The sequence below is a fragment of the Diadema setosum genome, chromosome 10 (genome assembly GCF_964275005.1).
Source record: "Diadema setosum chromosome 10, eeDiaSeto1, whole genome shotgun sequence".
NCBI lineage: Eukaryota > Metazoa > Echinodermata > Echinoidea > Diadematoida > Diadematidae > Diadema > Diadema setosum.
In genome coordinates, this window is record NC_092694.1 from 26095572 (window position 1) to 26116280 (window position 20709).

General features: G+C 37.8%; 1 protein-coding gene across 1 annotated transcript; it reads right to left on the reverse strand.

The window, feature by feature from the left end:
* Positions 1 to 9107: 9107 nt before the first annotated feature.
* LOC140233886 (annexin A13-like) lies at positions 9108 to 20044 on the reverse strand. The gene is made up of 12 exons (XM_072313973.1): positions 20018 to 20044; positions 19180 to 19261; positions 18508 to 18602; positions 16958 to 17071; positions 16242 to 16313; positions 15106 to 15139; positions 14209 to 14288; positions 12537 to 12605; positions 11707 to 11808; positions 10827 to 10917; positions 10166 to 10278; positions 9108 to 9230 (listed from the first exon to the last, which is right to left on the reverse strand). The coding sequence occupies exons 1-12, from the start codon at positions 20042 to 20044 to the stop codon at positions 9108 to 9110; spliced, it is 1002 nt and encodes a 333-aa protein (XP_072170074.1).
* Between the last annotated feature and the right edge of the window lie 665 nt (positions 20045 to 20709).

Below are 20709 nucleotides of genomic sequence, written 5' to 3' on the forward strand. Positions count from 1 at the left end.
ACTAGAGTAACAACAATGAAGGGATTATCAGATTAAAACGAAATTAAGCATGCCTCATTAGCGCATTCTGTCTATAATTAATGCCAACTTTCAAAGCAGTAGCCCTATCCTTTCAAAAGTTATTAGAGTTGAAAGTGAAGAGTGTGGACAAGGTTTTTCAGAAATGAAAAAGGGATTCTAAAGACACACCTAATCACACTATTCTACCAAAAATAGTCGAGATAAACTGCTAAAAAAACACACTTTCCTGCCCGTTTTATCATACCAAATGTTAGCATAATGTTAAAGAAGACCCGCTCTTTCAGAAAACATGAAAAAGTCAAGTTCGGCTAGGTTGACCCATTTCACTTATTTTCAGTCCTCACGCAAAATCAGTGCGTGCGACTTTATGTTCGTTTTGAGGTGCACGGTCACAATTTGTACATCCGTGCTTCTTATCTAATTCTTCACACTAGATTTCTATCGAGACCTAACTTTAATAAGCGTGCTTTTAAGTAAGTTCCATCGTATTTTTCCAGCATTTTTCTTGTTGAATTTCAGACCGCTTTGCTCTAATATTTTGATGTTTTATACATCCAAGCTGAAAATCATGTATTATGTTATTTTGATTTATTGCATGCATTTTCACTGAGAAATATGAAAAGCTATTGAATCGTAATCGAATGGGTAATCATGGTAAGTAATTATGGTAATCATAAAGTCGGAATTAGAAGGTAAATAGTAGAATCAGATGGATTAGCCCTTTGCGCACATGATCCTTGTTTTCTATGCATTAACTCTATGGGGAATCGACTTCATTGGAGGCATTGGGTTTAAAGGCCAGACATGATGCGTATATAGTTAACGTAATACATGTATATACACAGCGTTCCTTGCTGTTTGCTATCCTCTCTCTCTCTCTCTCTCTCTCTCTCTCTTTCTTCCTCTTTCTCTTTCTCTATCTCCCCCCCCCCCCCCCTCCTTGTTTTTCTCCTACATCTTTGTGACGTGAGCAAGCATGTATTCCCGAGCGATACAGAGATATCTGGCGTGTTTTTGCTCACTCGGGATGTTCGGTAGTGACTGAACGATGAAGCAGGGAGACACAGACAATCTTAGTCACGAATATAACGGGGCCTTCAGAGGGGGGAACGATCTTGTCGAAAAGACGCCAATATATACGATCGACGGTCTCTGAGATTCCATAGTCAGTAAGTCCTGCCAACGGTTCCGTACGTGGCTTTCCAAAAGGGAAACGGAGAAAATCATAAGGGAAAACAGAACCGAGCCACTTTCATGGGGTAATCCGCACTACTTCCCGTACAATCTATCTGTTATTCCAAGCTCAATTTGTGTCCCCCGCATCTCCCACCCCGGCCTCCCCATCACCCTCTTCTCACACCCTCGCTTTCCTCTGTGTGTGTGTGTGTGTGTGTGTGTGTGTGTGTGTGTGTGTGTGTGTTGACTAATTTCATCAAGCTGACGCAAGACAGCTCTTTTTTGTATTATGAGATTAAATTTTATGAAGAATTTTATATCACTTTTGTATGGTATGAATTGCATAAAATAGGCCTATTTTATTGTATGTAACAAAAAAAGTGATTCAACAGCTCAATTAAGCGGGAAGAATCCAGCTGCGTATTTTTGTTCATACTGGTTTCATTGCAAAAATGAGCCCGATGTTGAATGAAATTCGAATAGGAAACAATTATTGTCATAAAAAAAGTTTGAGCGTGTGTGTATGTGTGCGCGTGTGTGTTGGTGTACGAATATAATCGTATGTGCGTGTCATATTTACTCCCGCCTATATCTTTAGCTTGTCTGCGTGCCACAGCACGGGGGCTTTAATGATACTCTCCCACCTTCTTCCCTCTTTTCCTGTGTGAACACAATGTGATGTATCCTTCGATAGGTGATTGAGTTCACAGGGGATCCCTGGAGATATGCCATCCTGAGTACCTAGTCTAGGTTTACCAGCTACTCTGTGGTCGGTTTGTTCTTCGTTGAAATCATGACTATTCATTAGGATGGTAATTTTCACCTCTCACGGAGCTGCATGTAATAGCATGGGTAGCAGTAATGAAAACAGAAGGGTCTACCATCAAACAAAGTCGCAGTCATGGACAGCGTGCCTCTGGGTACCTTGTAAAAGGTCATTCCATTCACCTGTACAAACTCGATGCATTTCAGTACCTGGAATCCGGTATAATCGGTTGCTGCTATGTCGGGTAAGCCTTGGACAAGCTTTCCAGTGGTCGGGCGCTACCATTGTTCGTTGTTGTTAAATGCACGCAATTTTAACAGAATGAACGCAAATTCAATGATATCACACCGGTGTTCTTTGCTTCGATAATTATGATGTTGGCAAGCTGACGATTGTAAGAATTGTAATGATACATACGGCTATAATAACAATAACAGTGTCCATCATGGTATCTAGAAGATAATTTCTCTACCGCTATCAGCTCCACCGCCACTAAATTGCAAACGGTGATACTTTTACTTACAATATCTAAACGTCTGTTTTATCATGGGAACATCAGGTCATGCTAATCACTAAGCTGCAAGAGTTCAAGACGACCTCAAACGGACTTATCTGTCTCTCTGTGTGTCTGTGTTTGTGTGTGTGTGTGCGTACTTGTCCGCTTGTGTACGTGCTTGTACGTGAGGTATGTGTTTGAAGCTCCTTGATTATTGTGAGCCTTTGATAGTTACTGCATATTTGTGTTACACGCATAGGCATTCAAGGCGCCGTTGTGTGACACGCCACTGCTCATCCTTCTCGTTCGCTGATCATTTTGGCGCAGGCTGTCCTCATCATACGCGCTGATCGACGTGGCTCGATAGTATGGCTGTATTGATGTATGCACTCCGCAGGGAGCAATGACCTTCTTTTTCTCTCTTTTTTTTTTCTCACAGCAGTCAGCGAAATAATTGCTCGCGAGATTTTTAAGGGTTCTTCTCCCCTCCACATGGGGCTCCAAGGGAGGGATTTGATAATGGATTCCACCGATATTAAAATAAGTGTTTGGACAAGCCTGGAGGAGGGGTAAAAAAAAGAAGAGGCAACGGGTGAATCTCATCGAGTGTAGAATACGTTGTATCCAGTAAAGACGTTGTATTCTTCCTGTCCTTTCTTTTCTTTTCTTTTTCTTTGTTTTAAGCGCAAGACCCCTCGGCGGCTTCTCTCCTACAACACACACAGATACACACGCGAAAAGCAACATTCAAGCACACGCACACACACACACATGTATGTACGACTGTGTACTCAAATACATGAATGCACCAATGCAGATGTAACATGATATAGGCACTTAGAACTACAGTAATAATACACGGATGATATTGGATTCTCTCCTTGACCACAAACCAGATCCCTCCATTGTTGCCAGGGTATGTATGCAAAATACACAAAACATACACATAGAAACACAAATTAAAGTAATACTTTCCACAGGTCTACTTGAGAAGAAAAAAAAATAATGCTTTCATCATACATCACAAAATGGATAACGTGTGGGTGTGAACGTGTGTGTATGTATATATGTATGTATGTATGTATGTATTTTTTTGGGGGTGCCTCTAGCTTATACAATGATTACTTACAATGATTAATTACTGGGAATGTTTTCTTCTATGGCAAAGGCGGGTCCATGTTGGTTCATTATTTGAGATTCGCATTTCGGGAGGGTTGTAGAATTAGAAAATAGCATATCTCATGAATAGAACGAGACTAATAGCATCGGCAAGATAAATAGAGCGCATCAGAAATTATTCTGCTTCCGATTGTTACGATTTGCAGGGATTTCAGCTAGCTAAATGTATACCTGTTTCCTATCATCCTTTCATTTTTCAAATTAAAAAAAAAAAGACCCTACATGAGTATTACATCTCTGTCAGGATCCCTATATACATTACAAATGATCTGCATCGATGAAAAATAATCCCCAAATGAAATGAGAAAACTGATCATAAGTAACACGCAAACGCTGCTCTCCCCGGATTTTCTCTGTTCATTTTGTTGCGTATTTGGGTATATTGATGTAAGAAAAGCATGTCATCTCCAGCAATCCTAATTGGTAAAGAAAGAAAAAAAAAAACAACAACCCACTGAAGATGCTTTTTTAGATTGCATCTCAAAGTACCGCGCGATTATCTATGTTCAAGTGGAATTAAGGAAAGCGTCAATAAAATTGTGTGAACTTCCTTTACCTCATGAAAGCGTAAATTCTCATTCTGTCTATGTATTTTCATACATAATTAAGCACATACATTGTACATACACAAATATACACAGTAATAGATTCATATATAAACATACATGTATTATATAATTCATATAATTATTTCAAAGGTATACAACATGATACTATAGTTCTAGATTAGAAATATATTTGACAATGAAAGGAAATAATGTATGTTATATAATTTTTATGTGCCTTTAATACCTACCCATTAGCGAGGATATCATAGAAAGTAATGTTTCAAATTAGTCATTCAACCATGCAGAGTGCATCACGTTTATTGCATATCACACCATGCCATCTTTATTCATATGTGCATTAGTTCATGTATTGGTATATTATTATAATGCATTCATAATGTTGCTGTGCGTGAGATGGGAAAGTAACTCGGGCAACCGATGCAAAGAAAACACGGGACGGTTTGAAAGATGGGGGGCTGCTCCGTGAGTCGGGTGGACACAGCTTGCGTGTCACCGCCGTGCTTCTATACGACCGTGAGCTGATCGTTATGACGCTATAATTGCTTCACTTGACTGTAGACTTTGTAATGCGATAAGCAACATCATATCTTTGATGAGAGCTATTAACTTTTAGCATTCACAACCCTGGGTACCGTGGAAACATGAACAAACATTAACGTGCAGGTATAAAGGGTCTAGGTCGCGTTTAAATAGTAGTAGAAAAAAAAAACATAACAAAACTAGGCAGAGTTGACAAAAAAAAAATAATGTGTAGATTACGGAGAATATTATAATCAGGACATACCTCAACTGCAGCCATTGTGCATGCAAACGATGAGTGGTTTTGCGGGTGCGAACAATTTTAATCGAGTTGAGAGAGAAACGGAACGCTGGTAATATCCCAAGGCGGACGTCCAGGCGTAGACAGTGAGCGAGTTCTGCCTGGGGCAGAATTGACAAGATCCAGTGCAGTAGTACGCTACACTCCCCAATGCATGAGAGCGCGTTTGCCCGTCGACCGGTACGGTTTGCAACACAACGCCAAGTGCAGGATGAACTAGCACTGGACTGAAACTCCGCGGCGAAACGCGCTGCTGCAGTTGCGTGCGGGTCGAAAGATGTAGGCGGTTAATACACACAACACAGATAAATGGGATTCGTTATTGACTTCAAATTCCGACGCGCACGAGCCGGGGTAAGGTGCACTATGAAAATTTCAATCACTCGGTGATAGATGGGAGTAGATGTCATAAAGAGACTCCTCACCTGGCGAGCAATTGAAATCTCATCGCTATTGAAGATGACGTAATGTAGTAACAAGTATAAGGACCACGATTGTCACTGAATGTTATTAAAATAAGTGACATATTGTAACATCCATTGCATGAGTACATCCGTCGATTGTGTACCGCATTACAACGTATTTTACTTTGAAAAGGGTCGTCACTGCTTTGATTTGTTTTGCTTTGCTTTTGGAAGTCAAGTGATGGGATTACAGGCAATAAAAGGAATGATTTCAACCGACAAACGTGTTTACCGATCGACAAACGTGTTAGAGATCGTTCAATGTTCATGCTTAAATTTCTGTGCCTGACTTCACCTGAGTTCATTCATGTGTGTATCACCCGATTGCTCACACACATTCCTAAGCAACCGATGTAAAAGCAGAGGTACTGACTTAATAAAGTGACATAGTATTTCCACTTTGTTTTTCTTTGTCACTCATCACAATGTTCAAAGATTGAAATCATTCCAAGATTTGACACATTTCGAAGACAACAGACCTGGACAAAGATGAAAAAAAAAAGAATTTTCAGAAGGTTTAGTATCCATTTTAATGCTTCACTTCTCAGCAACATTTTGCGATAGACAGTAGAAACAAAATATCGTCGGCATAATCAGATAATACTACGTCACATTAGATAAGACTCTTCGTCAAATTACATAAAAAGGGTGACATCCAACTACGTAAAAAAACTAAAGAAGAAAATGAGTTCCTTGATTTCCTGTACAGGGTTTGTTTTGAGTATTAATGTTGCACTTTAAGGCCTATAAGATATAAAGGAAAAAAACATGTGAATGATCGCGTTTTGTAATGTTTGCGCAGTATATCATGCAAGTTAATTCTGTATTTTGTAAGCCGGTAGGACTGATAAATTCTTGCTTAGGTCATTGTAAGTTGCAACAAACCAAAATACTGATAATACATTGGAGATCTACATGATCTTTGTGACATACCAGAATAATAGTGAATATCGTTATAGGTAATCATTGCTACCAATTATAGACTTTCATGAGGAACAGCGATTGGTATAATTATAGATTCCTCTTTCAATTATTCTCTTCTTCTCTTCTTTCCTAGTCCTTCCTATTTTCCCCTTATTTTCTTCTTGTCTTCTTCTTCTTCTGTTCTCAATATCAATCATCTTTATTTTCCTTTTCTCCCCCTTTTCCATCTTCTTAGTTCTTATCCTCCTCTTCATTGTCCTCCTCTTCCACCTCTTCCTCCTCCTCCTACTGCTACTTCTGGTGCTACTTCTTCTCTCTCTCTCCATCTCCTGTTTGTTTATTCTTTAATATCTGTTGTTGTTGTTGTTCGCATCCTTCTCCTCATCTTCCTCCTCTTCCTCCTCCTCCTCTTCCTCCTTGTATACTACTACTTCTGGTACTACTTCTTCTCTCTCCATCTCCTGTGTCTTTACTCCAATATCTGTCGTTGTCGTTGTTCGCATCCTTCTCTTCCTCCTCCTCCTCTTCCTCCTCTTCCTCCTCCTCTTCCTCCTCTTCCTCCTCCTCCTTCTCCTTCTCCTATACTGCTACTTCTGGTACTACTTCTTCTCTCTCCATCTCCTGTTTCTTTATACTTAAATATCTGTCGTTGTTGTTGTTCGCATCCTTCTCTTCCTCCTCCTCCTCTTGCTCCTCTTCCTCCTCCTCTTTCTCCTCCTCCTATACTGCTACTTCTGGTACTACTTCTTCTCTCTCTCCACCTCTTGTAGCTTTATTCTATCTGTTGTTGTTGTTGTTCGCATCCTTCTCCTCCCCTTCCTCCTCTTCCTCCTCCTCTTCCTCCTACTGCTACTTCTGGTACTACTTCTTCTCTCTCTCCATCTCCTGTGTCTTTACTCTAATATCTGTTGTTGTTGTGGTTGTTCGCATCCTTCTCCTCCTCTTCCTCCTCTTTCTCCTCCTCCTCCTCCTCTTCCTCCTCCTCCTCCTCCTCCTCCTCCTCCTCCCCCTTCTCCTCCTCCTCTTCCTCTTCCTCCTACTGCTACTTCTGGTACTACTTCTTCTCTCTCTCCTTCTCCTGGGTATTTATTCTAATTATCTGTTGTTGTTGTTGTTGTTGTTGTTCACATCCTTTAAGTTCGCTATCAGCAATTTATCTTTTTTTCTAACGTTTTCTTCATAATTATTTTCTTTCTCCTGCAGCAACTATTACTTCCTTCCTATTTATTTTTTTCTCCTTTCTGTTTTCCCTTTTGCTTCCCTTTTTCTTTGTTGTTGGGATGGGGGGGGGGGGGGTAAGACAACAAAGAAACATGGAATACTCAGTGCCTTAAGTGAAATTGAATCCTCCATTTTATCAAAGCCTAGCTGGAACTCACAATACAGCTCACGCTGCATTTGTCGTTGCCATCGTTGTGCGATAAATTACATGTAAAACGCACTTGATAAAATATAATTGAATGGAAAACTGAATTCGTATAATCATGTCTGTAAAGGCACTCGTCTAGAATACTTCCAGACTTTAATGCCTACTTTATTATATCAGTGTCTAAACCAGAAAATAGTTAGTACACCACATGGACATACACATTGCTGAAGAAGAATTGAAGAGTTTGTTTGCAAAAACCAATAAGTCCATATTTGCCAAATGGAGATATTTGCGATTAAAGGTGAAGAAAAATAAAGAGAATAATAAAAAAAATTTTGCTTCTTTTGACCATAACTCAAAAGATATACCTTTGTATGTAGTGACCAATATATCATTTAAAAGGTGTTATTTTGTTCTTTATGACAGAGATCGTACTTCAAAATCTTCAAAAAATGACTTATCGCTTTTTGCAAACAAACCCTTCAATTGCTTTTTAATAGTACCTGCGTGTATTTGCTCAATAATCATAACAGATGACTTGATGCATGAAGAGAGTGACGCATTAAATAATGGGCGGTGCTGAAGAACGTTTTCCCGCATTCAATAACTGCATAATGAGGAAATTTCCTTGCTCAGTAAATAAGATCATGGGCTCCCACGCCAAGGGTTCCATTTCCTTCCCGTGACACCTGCGAAAGTGATTTCAGGCAGGGCTGTGTATCATCATTACCAAGAGAAGATTTACTTTACTCTTTGTGTCCTTGATGTTTAAACATAGAAAACATCGTTTTCCATAGCATGGATATGTCAGAACTCGAACCAATCTCTTAGATGCCTTTAAATGGGGGAAAACAGAGTCTTAAAGGATATTCAAATGTGCAACTGAACGCAATATTGTACACACAAAGGTGAATGTAAGAATCTGATCCATGATAATCACTACTTAATACAGAATGATTACGGTTTTAAGGTAGACTTTAAACAGATGAAAAACTATTATACTGTCATTGCAGTGTACATTTTCTATTAAAGTCGTAAGCAAATGATTCTATGAATATGTACACATCTACCTACAGTACTTATTTACACAATTAATGTAACTCCTGCATTGACTTCCTAATATAAATTCATTTTGTTTTCCTTGTTCATTTCCTTCACATACATATTATTGATTCTTTGATCCATGAGCCATCCAAGAGGGGTCTCACATGTGCAGGGCCCCAACATGCCCAAATGATAACATTTCAACTCAAGCTGGCGCTCTACTACCACGATCATTCTTGCAGCATGAGACGCTCAAAAGGCTGGGTACCTCACGTTAGGTCAGTCTCCGATGATGGCAAGGAGGGCAGCACGATAGTCACCGCTGGTATCTCCGGAGACAGCGTCGCTGAGGGACGTGCCATACAACGTCTTGAAGATGACCTTGATGTTCTCAAGGTCAAGCTATAAAATAGATAAGCACTTATTTATTTTATGCCCGCGAATGCGTTTCTTTATGCATCCTGCTAATTTATGGAAACTTCTAGTGCTCTCGAAAACAAAAACACCCCACACAAAATGTTACTCTACTTGCTGTTGCACATCATGGGAAAAGCAAGGAGGTGCAGCTCCCTGGGTAAAGGCATCTTGTCCAGGGACGTGAGTATTGGAAAGGATTCGGACTCGTAATCTTCGACTTAATTTTAAAAGAGTCTAAGCAGCTAAATCACGATTTGAATGTGCTCATGTGCACAATGCCACACTGACATTGATGACATTTTGATATCTTTGCTTTCTTCACTTAGGTTTATTTTTTTTTTATTTCGAGTATTTTTTCTTGTTGTTATTACTGCTGATATCCTATTAGGTGATCAAATTTCATATCACAGGTAAATAGAAAATCGGGTAATATCATTCCAGACACCTGCAGATCTCGTAGATTTGGCTTCAGCATCAATATGTGTTTGTTTTACATGCTCAGAAACAATGAACGATACCAAAACCATGATATAATGATGCTGCCAATATTATATATATATATATATATATATATATATATATATATATATATATATATATATATATATATATATATATATATATATATATTTCTAACTTTCGTATTTATTTCTTGTTTTTATAAGCAGTGCATCTTAAAGGTGAAACTGAATGATTATTTTACGATGCTGCATATTATATTATTCTCAAACGTAGAGGCAGTTTTTGTGGGTCAAAAAGAGTTGCCAGTATGAACTCTATAATTTGATAGGATAATTGAAGTGTGGTAAAGCCAATGTGTGTGCATACTGTGTGTGTGTGAGTATGAGTGTGTGTGTGTGTTTGTGTGTGTGTGTGCGTGTGTGCGTGTGTGTGTGTGTGTGTGTGTGTCGAATATTTACCTCAGCCCGCAGGACAATGATCGTTATGAGTGTGTCGTCATCGGTGCCTAAGCCGGCCATGGCCCGGTGGAGAGACATGGCGTTGAACTTAATGTAGTCCACACACATGTTCACTGAATACAAGGTTAAAAGGTTAAAAGAAAACAGATTGAAAGGTTGTCATTTAAATGCATCAAAATCACTGCATCTGTTCTGAGGGTTTTATCGTGTCTGTCTGTAGTAATGTTATTTGCGCATGACGCACTGATATTTAAATCAGCTATCAACCTCCATTACTAATTTAATATTTACATTCCATTCTTTTGTTAAATAGTTTGTTTTCGGTCTCAGTACTGAAGATCATAATTATGTTTGAAAATCATGTTGATGCAAGTCTCATAACGACAAGCCTTGCACGCAATCAATTTTTACTTCCTATACATACTTTTTCGTTAATAACGAAATTACATACTGCATCATTAGCAATGAATTAGTCAAAATTTAGTAAATACTTAAAGTTACAGCATAATAGATAATGATGAACAGGAAAGGGCTTATGCCTGCTAAAGTGTAAAGCAAATTCATGATGTACATTGTAGGCCTGAGTGTTTTCGTAAGCTGGTAATTTCAGTTAAAATAACTCTAAAGCGCACGGAGGCATGTTCGATCTTTCATCTCTCACCGATCATTAAATAACCGTCTTTCTGCTCTGCTGTCAAGTTGCTAACTTTGATGGCGTCAGTCAACGATTTTCCAGTCTTTTGAGTCCACGCCTGGAAGAGGCATGAAATACCAGTAACAATATACAACATAATATAAATTTTCAACTCCTTTTAGTACAGTGCAATACGGTTTCTGGCGATTATTGCAGTACGCAATACTCCTGTTGCCTGTCATTTTACTATACTGGCCACTCTGTGTAAGTCGATCTTGTCGAGACTGAGGCAAATAAACTGAATTTATAAACAATGTTCTCGCATCTGCAAGGTTTTAAATACAAATGGCACACTTTTAATTTTATTTAATTTCACTTCATTTATATAATCTCCAACAACGCATAGATACAACAATTACATTTGCTAAATAATTATACGAAATCAAACAGGCCAGTTTATCGTTATGAGGGAAAATAAAATGTAATGAAATGCAATCATATAATATGAAATTTATTGTATGAAAGAACATTTTGTTGGAAATACAGGGGACTGCTGATAATCTTGGCCTGCTTGTAATTTGCAGTCCCTTCATTTATTTTCTACTACTTTATTCAACAGGGCCAATTATTCGAAATACGCGCGCCGTGGACTTATGGTCCCCACACACTATACAACTTTCGGTCGCACGACGGACCGACTTTGGAGCTGAAATAAACAAGCGTATTTAATGTGAGGCTATCGTGATTTATTTCGAATCCAAAGTCAGTCGTGGGACTGAAAGTGAACGGCGGCCTTTACCAGTGGAGCGCACTGGAAATGGTTACATACATGTAATAGAGATATTACACATGAGATGCAAGAATCCCTGTCTTCACTGACATCTACTTTTAATAGGAGTATGCTTACGTCATCAAGTTTCCGAAACACTCCTGTGAGGTGGGGCAAACTCGATTTTGTCAGTAGATCCTCAATTCTCATATTGGGCAGCATCCAGCTATCAACGGCATTCTGCGAATGAGACAGATTGAGCGAGAGAGCGATTTTTTTCTTGTCAGAAAATCAAATATTAGAACTAAAACAAAATATCTGCGTACGGAGAAAATACAGCCTTGCGAAGTAATATCATGCTCATTATAGAAGGAATAGTGATGATAATGATTACAGTAGCTGCAGTAGTGGTTGTAGTATAGTAATAACAGCAACAATAGTAGTAGTAGCAGTAGTAGTAGTAATAGTAATAATAACAATAACAATAATAATAGTAGTAGCAATAATAGAACTGATATTGTTATAATTCAATTCAATTCATTCAATTCAATTCAATTCAATTCAATTCAATTCAATTCAATTCAATTCAATTCAAGGACTTTATTTCTAGAAGTAAAAGGAAATTATATGACAGAATTTGACAGGGCCTACAATTTTATCAATTCAGTTCACGCACATAATTGTAATATACAAAGTAATATGTGGCGGGAAAAAAAAAAACACACAATGCACTCGTTGCAAATGTAACGAAAACAAATAAATTATGGAAAAGAGTGATCCACACACACACACATACAAAGAAATCAGAGCTTGTACGAGATTGATCATTCAAAGAAAGCAAACCCCCCCCCAAAAAAAAAAACACACAAAAAAAACAAACAAACAAGCAAACAAGCAAACAAACAAACAAACATTTCTACATACAATCAAACCACCAATATACCAATATAACATATCATCATTATCACCTCCATTAGGTACTCAACGTCTGATTCGACACTGGCGTCATCCACCTGAGCATTCTCGTTTCTGCTGCCCTGTTGGAATTGAAAAGAAAAAAAAAAAGCGTCAAGAATGAAATATTTGCATACAAAAAAAAAAAAAAATCGTACCTCAACCACAAATTGAGATTTAGTTTTGTTTTGTTTTTCAAAGCAATACATGCATAACTAAACAAACACAGACAGTGAGACCACCAGTTAACGTCTCCTGTTGGAACTCATTGGCAGCAGGGGTAGGCCTAACGGTCCATGGGCGATACATCCCTACACTTACGAATTATGAACTATATAGAACCTTGATTAAGTCTTAACTATTATTCTTGGAGTTTTTTTTCTTTTTTTTTAAAGAAAGGAATCCCAAGGTTCTTGAATTCAGAGAGAATTAAAATTAGATAAAGAAGAAAAAATACACACCCGCTGACAGACTTTGTACGAACACATGTCCTCTCATCACGAAGAACGATAAAGTCATTGGAAAAAATGAATTACATTACATTACTTACAATAACCAAGTCAAGTATACTCTACCGTTTTGTTGTTGTTGTTTTGATGTACATTTACAGGTTTGGAGTGCAAATGTGGTAAAAACTCCCGGTAATTGAATCGTCCGATGGAAAACGTTAAACAACCCCCCCCCCCCCCCCGTTACCCCCCCCCCCCCCCCCCAAAAAAAAAAAAAAAAAAAGTTGATCTAGGAGAAAAAAAAATAAGAACAAAGATAAAGATAATAAAGAGATATTTAAAGAAGAAAACAAAGAAGGAAAAAAAAAACAGGAGAAGACAGAACAGTTCCGTATTAAAGTTCCTAGGAAGCAGTAACGGTTCCCTGAATCATATTTTTACCTCACTCATCTCGTGTTCTAAATTGCTGTGTTTTTTTTTTTAATTGTTCCATAATCCACGTTTCAACGAATAAACCATAAACAGAAGAAAAAAAAGTTGAAATATCGAATACAGCAATTAAGACAACTGAAAGTGTGAAGTATGAGGAATCTACATAGAAACATTGCTTGTATGGTTTAGATTCCAAAAAGCTGATATGAGATGAATTCTTACTTAAAGGGACTGTACAGTACTGGTTGAGGTGGGGATTCATGTTTTGAACATTCCTAAGTGAGATAATGGAAAGCCTCTTATGAAATATGAAAGAGCATGTAATTTTAAGAAAGATTCAACGTTTATAATATGTTGATGAAAATTGGTTTTCAAATGGCTGAGATATCCCAAAAAAGTGCTAATAATAAAAGGCGACATGCCACAACTTTATTAGGATCTCTTTGTTTCACATTGTTTTTGGATATCTCAGCCATTTCAAAACCGAATTTCATCAAATAAACTTTTGATACCCCTTAGAACTGCATGCTCTTTGACATCTCATAGAGTGGTTTCTGAATATCTCGCAAAACGTTAAAAGCTAAATCCTCACCTCGACCAGAACTGTACACACTCTTTAAAATTTACAATTGAGAGGAATGACATTTTTTTTAATGAAGTAGGGAAATACAGACGTAGACGCGAAAATTTTACAATTTCATAGGGATGACGAGATGATGGTGACGATATGCATTAATTCGAGGGGAAAAAATCCTGATAATACTCCGAAGAAAAAAGCACGAGGTTGATGACGGGACATGGTTACCTTGGTGATATCGATGAGTATCCCTATCCAAGGCCCGTATAGGTGAGACACCAAGTCGCCTTCCAGCTCCGTTCCAAACGCTGTCGAAGATTTGGATTAATGTTAATTGGCCTGATTTATTTTTGACATAAGCGTACCTATAATTACCACGCCATCATCAATATCATCTTCGTGATAAATGTATTATCGAAATAGAGATAGTGTTGACATACTTATAACAGGAGAGGCATGTACACATTGCACTATTAGGCAAGTTAGCAAAGAATGCGTGAATACATAAATACAGTAAAGCAAGTATAAATTATTCCTACACTTTGCATAATATCATCGCACAGTTAAGTAGGGAAGGCGTTACTGTTCCTATACTATGCAGGTACAATATTGTATTGTCGTAATCAAATAGACGTAAATTTAGAAGAATTCAGATGATATTCACTGTGATTTCCCATCAGCTTATATGAAGGGAAGTGCACTACTTGGGCTATTAATTAATGTTCAATAATTCAATGTTCTTCTCACCCTGACTGATAATTCAACTTTAACATTTAACATTTAATGTGCTACAGTAATGATTACCTGTAGCAAATGACTTCAAGAAAAAGTAAAAAAAGATGATAATTTCTGATGGCTGGAAATTTGACACCGAAAAATGACTCCGGTTTCTACCGGGAGAAAATGCACTAACATTAATCTTCATTTATTCTCTTATATCCTTTAAGGGTATTATACCATTTCTTCCCGTATATACAGAGTATTCTAATGGGAGCGCTCATTTTGCGGAAGTGGACCAACATGATTTTACGAGTTTGGCCTACCTTACATTTTCACATCTTCTTTTATTACAAATTATGGTCGTATCATTCAAGGCACGCTGTGACGATAAACATGAACACATACCTTGATGATACACTTCCTTGATGCAGCTAATTTCCTGTGAGGTTAGAGATAAGTACATGAGTAATACATAAACAAATTCATCATGTGATTTATTACACTTAGATATTTCAAATTCATGTTGGAAACTATGTTTGCAGTACACTCCCGTTATGACAAAATCCTCGGGACAGATGATTTTTTTTTTTTTGGTTACATTAAAGTTTGGTTATAGCAGAGCAGTAATTGAAATACAATTTTAGAGATGATAAATTTTGGCCCTTAGATTTTTACTCCGTTGTAACAAGAATTTCATTAAAACCGTGTTCTTTATAACGTACAGTGTACTGTATAAAGCAATTTAGTAAATATTCCTCGCGATATCGAACAAGAATTTCACTTGTCATAGGAAAACTTGGTTTTTTTTTTTCACTATGACAATGCCCAATCTCATCGTATCGATCAAACGATATCGCACTAACTCTGTCAACGTCTGTCACGTGATTTGAAGTAGTATAGAAATATAGCCAGAGAGTCATATCTTATATGTAAATCCTTTCTTCACGTCATCACACAATACAAAATCAACTTCAATGACTGGTGTATAACGATCATCTCTACTTTCATGACGTAAAATTTAAGCAAGTGCAGTCGAGCTATTCTCAGTTGAATCCTATTTAAAGGGAAGGGAGAAAGATATTTTGACCTACACAATGCAATCAACACATGTCTAAAGTTTTCTTCTATTAGCCAAGTTTTCGATTTGTGCGAGATCGACTTACATGTACGAGAGGTTGACAGTACAAAGTTTTATTTTCTTTGTACTTTTTCTTTTTTGTAGGTAAGGAAATAAAGCTGAGATGGTATGTGGAGATAAGTTCAAGAAACGCTGATGTAGAGCAATTTGTCAAAATAGTTGCACCCCCCCCAAAAAAAAAAAACTCGACGCAAGAATTTCATCAAAGTGCAGAAGTTCAAAAAGTTTACCCTCCCCTATGGCATGTATAGCCTCTCTATGTATTAAACATATCAATCATTCTGTTGTGCATGCTGTTTTTGAATAGTGAAACTATACAACGTCACATAATTTGCATAAGCACGCCTTGATTTCTATTATCCGTAGAAAATATTTTTGCTTTAAGATATCGAAAAACACTTACCACATAGTTGAGAGGAAATATTATCTCAAATATCTTGAGAGCAAGGTCAGAGGGAGCAAGTAAGCTGGTATTCTGTCAAATGAAATGAACACAGTATCATGGAGTGTGAAACCTATATACGTAATATTTCTATTTTTCCATCAATTTCCAAATTTCACTGCAGTATTATGACGTGACACCAATTTGTACAGATGTAAGCTCAGTTCAGTTTAGTTCGGTTCAATTTATATTCATATTCATTACAACAAATACCTTGAAATTAATACGACAAAAAGAATACAAATGCATATCTGATTTCATATAATCAAGAGAGCTCAAGCACATAATGTTAATGGTTAGGGTATAATGGTGCATGCATAATAAACGTGCAACAAAGAAGTAACAGAAATATGATGGGTCCTATACATAAAATCTAGCTTGTAAAACTGTAGGTCCCAAAGTTGTGGGTGCGAATATTTTGAGGAGAACGGATATAGATGTCCTGACCGACGAAAATTATTTCAATATCAAAATCAATGCAGAAGAATGGATTTGTAGTCCCATAGACCACATGTTGCTTTGACCAGTCTGTTGCATAGATTCATACAGTGCGTGGTTATAATAATAATATTAATACTACTCATAATAATGATGATGATGATGATGATGATGATAATAATAATAATAATACAAATTGTAACATCGGAATACAACATTGCAAAGAGTACTTAACTCACGGTGGCATTTGTGTGAATGATGTGTGCGAGAAGTAACTGCGGTTCATCAAGGAGGCCCTCTACGACACGTAGATAGCTCCCACTCAGTTCTGATTTCATGACCTCGAGGAGATCCTATTAGACGTATAGCGAGTGTCAGGTTAACACGTAGCGGAGATTAGGAGAAAGCGAAATGAGTGCGTGTGATTCACAAAGCGGCTCACCACAAACATACCTTTTTATAGGGATGATGCATCATGGAAGTAGAAAAGCTATTTTTTTTTTCTTTATTTTTGATGGGGAAGTGTCTGTCTTGGGGTCTTTGGATACTCAGACTGTCAGACTGATAATATGCACTTACCCGAATTGGTCATCATAATCGGGTTACAATGCATCATAACTTGCAACGTTTAGGCGAAGTCGTGCAGGTAGAAGGCGACAACAATACAAACTAGTCGACGGTTGAGGAGGGTTTCAAGTGCAATTCGGAATCCATTCGGCTATCTGTCATTATTATAGGTTAGTACAACTGCCAACAAAAGTACAATGAGCATTCAAAATGGTTACTAGCTTAAATATTGTTGACCTCGCTCTCAACAACAAAGAACATTATATATATATATATATATATATATATATATATATATATAATACACTCCATATATATATATATATTTTTTTTTTTTTTTTTTCGGAGGATGATCTTGTGAGCCTGACTCGCGTGCTACTATTTATGTATAAGACATGCGGGTGGGTAGACCTACTTTGAAGTTTGTCGTAAAGAATGTAACGGCCATGACATGCGATTCTAAGTGATCGGCTTTCGGGACACCTCGGCTGTGTGTATATTTTGCAGGCAATTGTAACAATGAGCGTTACGAAGCCATATTGATGCTTCACTGTATACGGACGTAAGTGGATGGAGTAGAAAGCAATCACCAGCCACGAATTGTAATAAATGGCTACAGCGTCGTAGTATATTAAAGTTCCATATCGTACAACCTGACAATCAATTATTATAATTGTGACTTGTGCGTAATTGAATCTAACGGCTTTTTGCATTCAGCCATTCCCTTCATGGAATAGTCTCCAAACAAATAAGAATGTGCAGGGGCGGCAGCCGTGGGGGCCGTGGGGGCTCGGGCCCCCACACTTTTTGTGCACCATACAAAGGAATACATAAGGTGTCATCACTTTGGGCCCCCACACTTTTTTCAATCCGGAAGTACGTAAGAGGCACAACAATGGGAGGGGAGAGAATGAGCTGAGGACCTTTTTTTTTTTTTGCTTGTTAGCTGAAGAAACCCGGAAGTGGACGGGGAGAGATTTGCTTGTTAGCTGAAGAAACCCGGAAGTGGACGGGGAGATGAGCTGAGGACCTTTTTTTTTTTTTTCTTCTTTTTTTTTTTTTTTTCTTTTTTTGCTTGCTAGCTCATGAAACCCGGAAATGGGCCCCCACACTTTTGAAAACAGTGCGCCGGCCCTGATGTGAACTAGCAAACACAACAATGTAAACAAACAAACAACACAGATAAGGCAGAGGAAACGGGCCAGGGAAAAGTAGTACCTACCGCACCGTACTCCAACGAGTAGGCCTCCACGATGTCCTGTCGCTGAGCATTGGTGCGTTTGGTGAGGATTTCTGTGATCGTCGACTCCCGAGTACCTGAAGCACAGGACAAAATTTTCATGATAATTTAGAAGAAATAAGAAAAACAAAATCACCTCCCTCCTCTCGTTACAGGGGAGAAATGATGTTTAAATGGGGAGGGGGTGGTAGGAGACTCCTGTGCTACTTCTACTTACCATGTCGTGACTGGGCAAAGAGAGGGAACATATCTCTTATTTGCAAATGACTTAATCATAAATGAAAATCAGGGAAAGAATGCTTGTCGGTAATCATTTCATCTCTCTCAATGCATATTTTGCTTTTAACAGGACGGAAGGACAAGTGAAGCGAAATGTGATAATGTTGTACCAAGAATTCCTCAACTGTATCATGAAGCAGTGATAAATCTTTACATGATGTTATCAAATCAACGAAGTTAATGACAGAGAGGGAAATAAATCGGATTGTGAACATTCTAGGACTATAACTAGCTTACATTTTATTAGGCAAGTGCAATTATGTTTTGAGCTGTTGACTGGATGGACGAAAATGTTCGAGAGGACTGGTGGTATGTAATGACGGCTGTCCCAATAACTGCATGGAAGGAAGGGCGAATCATGCAAACGAAACTTACCGAGTCCTTTTACGGCGTCGTACAGTGCCTTGGCGTCGGCTTCTCGATCGAACGGATCTGCCGGGGTGATGGTACCTCTTGGCTTACAGGAGAGAAATTAGCGTTACCAGATCATCACTTATCAAGTCTTGCAACAATTAAAGATATACATTTGGTATTTTGATGCATTATTGTCCATCAACTTACCTCATACCTCCTAGTAGAAAACGTTTGTATCTTATTGTGTTTTTTTGGTTTTCTTTGTTTAGATACCAATGGCCAAATAAGGGTTTCTTAAGTTGTGTTGATGAGTAATATAAAAACAAATATATTGACGTATTGATAAGTAATAAAAAAAAACTGGCATCCCTGATTTTGGCTGACATCTTTCACTTCCGGCCTAAATGTATATCTTTAAATCTCTTCCTTTCCTCGGTAGCTTACATCTACATCTCCTTTATGAATAAATGAATAAACAAATACAAATGAATAAACAAAATTATATACAAATAAATACAAATGAACAAACAAAATTATAAACAAATAAATACAAATGAATAAACAAACTTATAAACAAAGAAATACAAACACGGTACCAGGGGAATTACCAGAATTATAATCATCACATGATATTTGACTGAGACATCGAGAATGACAGTAAAACGTTTTGGCGTTGGATTATCTCTGGGAGTATACGCCCTACCATAATACCCGAATGCTTATAGATAGCGCAACAGCTTTGAGATGCCTTAGTCACTTAAAAAATATACTGTCAACAGGATCTACACTTCATGTGTGTAGGTGAAGTACTCATGTGAAAACAAAATATACTTAACCCAAGTTAATAAAAGTCACTTACCTCTACGCAGTCTAATATGGCGGCCATCTCTTGTCTACAATACCTATAATCGCCAGGAGTGATATCATACGCAATTTATTATTGGACGAAGATCATATACCCGTCAGTACAATCTGGCTTATGATCCTTGTCATTCGTCAAGTTGCAACGCGATATCCGATATGCTTTGTCAGCCGCCACGCTTCAACCCTCATGTTTTGTAAAAAGCAGTAAATAAAAATCTAATGGGTCATGTGACGTGACGACACGACGACTAAAACGTAAACAAACTTGTGTGTGACGAGTCTGTGCTGTTTTGAAGTCATTTCCTTTTGTCGGTGGTTAGATTCAAGTGTTTTTTGTGTGTGTGTAAGTTAAAGGGCTCGGCATTATCTTGCAGTGGCCCGGTGGCCCGGGACCACTGGAAATTGATGTCGGTCTACCAAATTTGAAATAGGATATTTTTTGCTGGCCGTATTGGGCAAGTACAATTCAAAATAGATCGTCATATTGTTTTCAATTATTTCAGGCCACTATTGTCTTTCTCGCCACAAAAAAAAAAAACAAAACAAAAAAAAAAACAATCAGATTCAAAGAATTTGGATGTCCGAGCGGGCCACCCAACAGAAAATAAGTTAGAATCAAGCCCGTGAATGCATGTATGTATTTGGCATGTACAGGACCTACATGAATCAATTTTCTTCTACACTTTT

Excerpts from the sequence above, each read along its gene's own strand:
- LOC140233886 (XM_072313973.1), bottom strand. The coding sequence starts at position 20,044 with ATGGCCGCCATATTAGACTGCGTAGAG. Across the intron at positions 11,809-12,536 it reads ACGTTGAGTACCTAATGGAG|AATGCCGTTGATAGCTGGAT; the intron begins GTGATAATGATG and ends TCTCATTCGCAG. Across the intron at positions 9,231-10,165 it reads TCATTGTCCTGCGGGCTGAG|CTTGACCTTGAGAACATCAA; the intron begins GTAAATATTCGA and ends TCTATTTTATAG.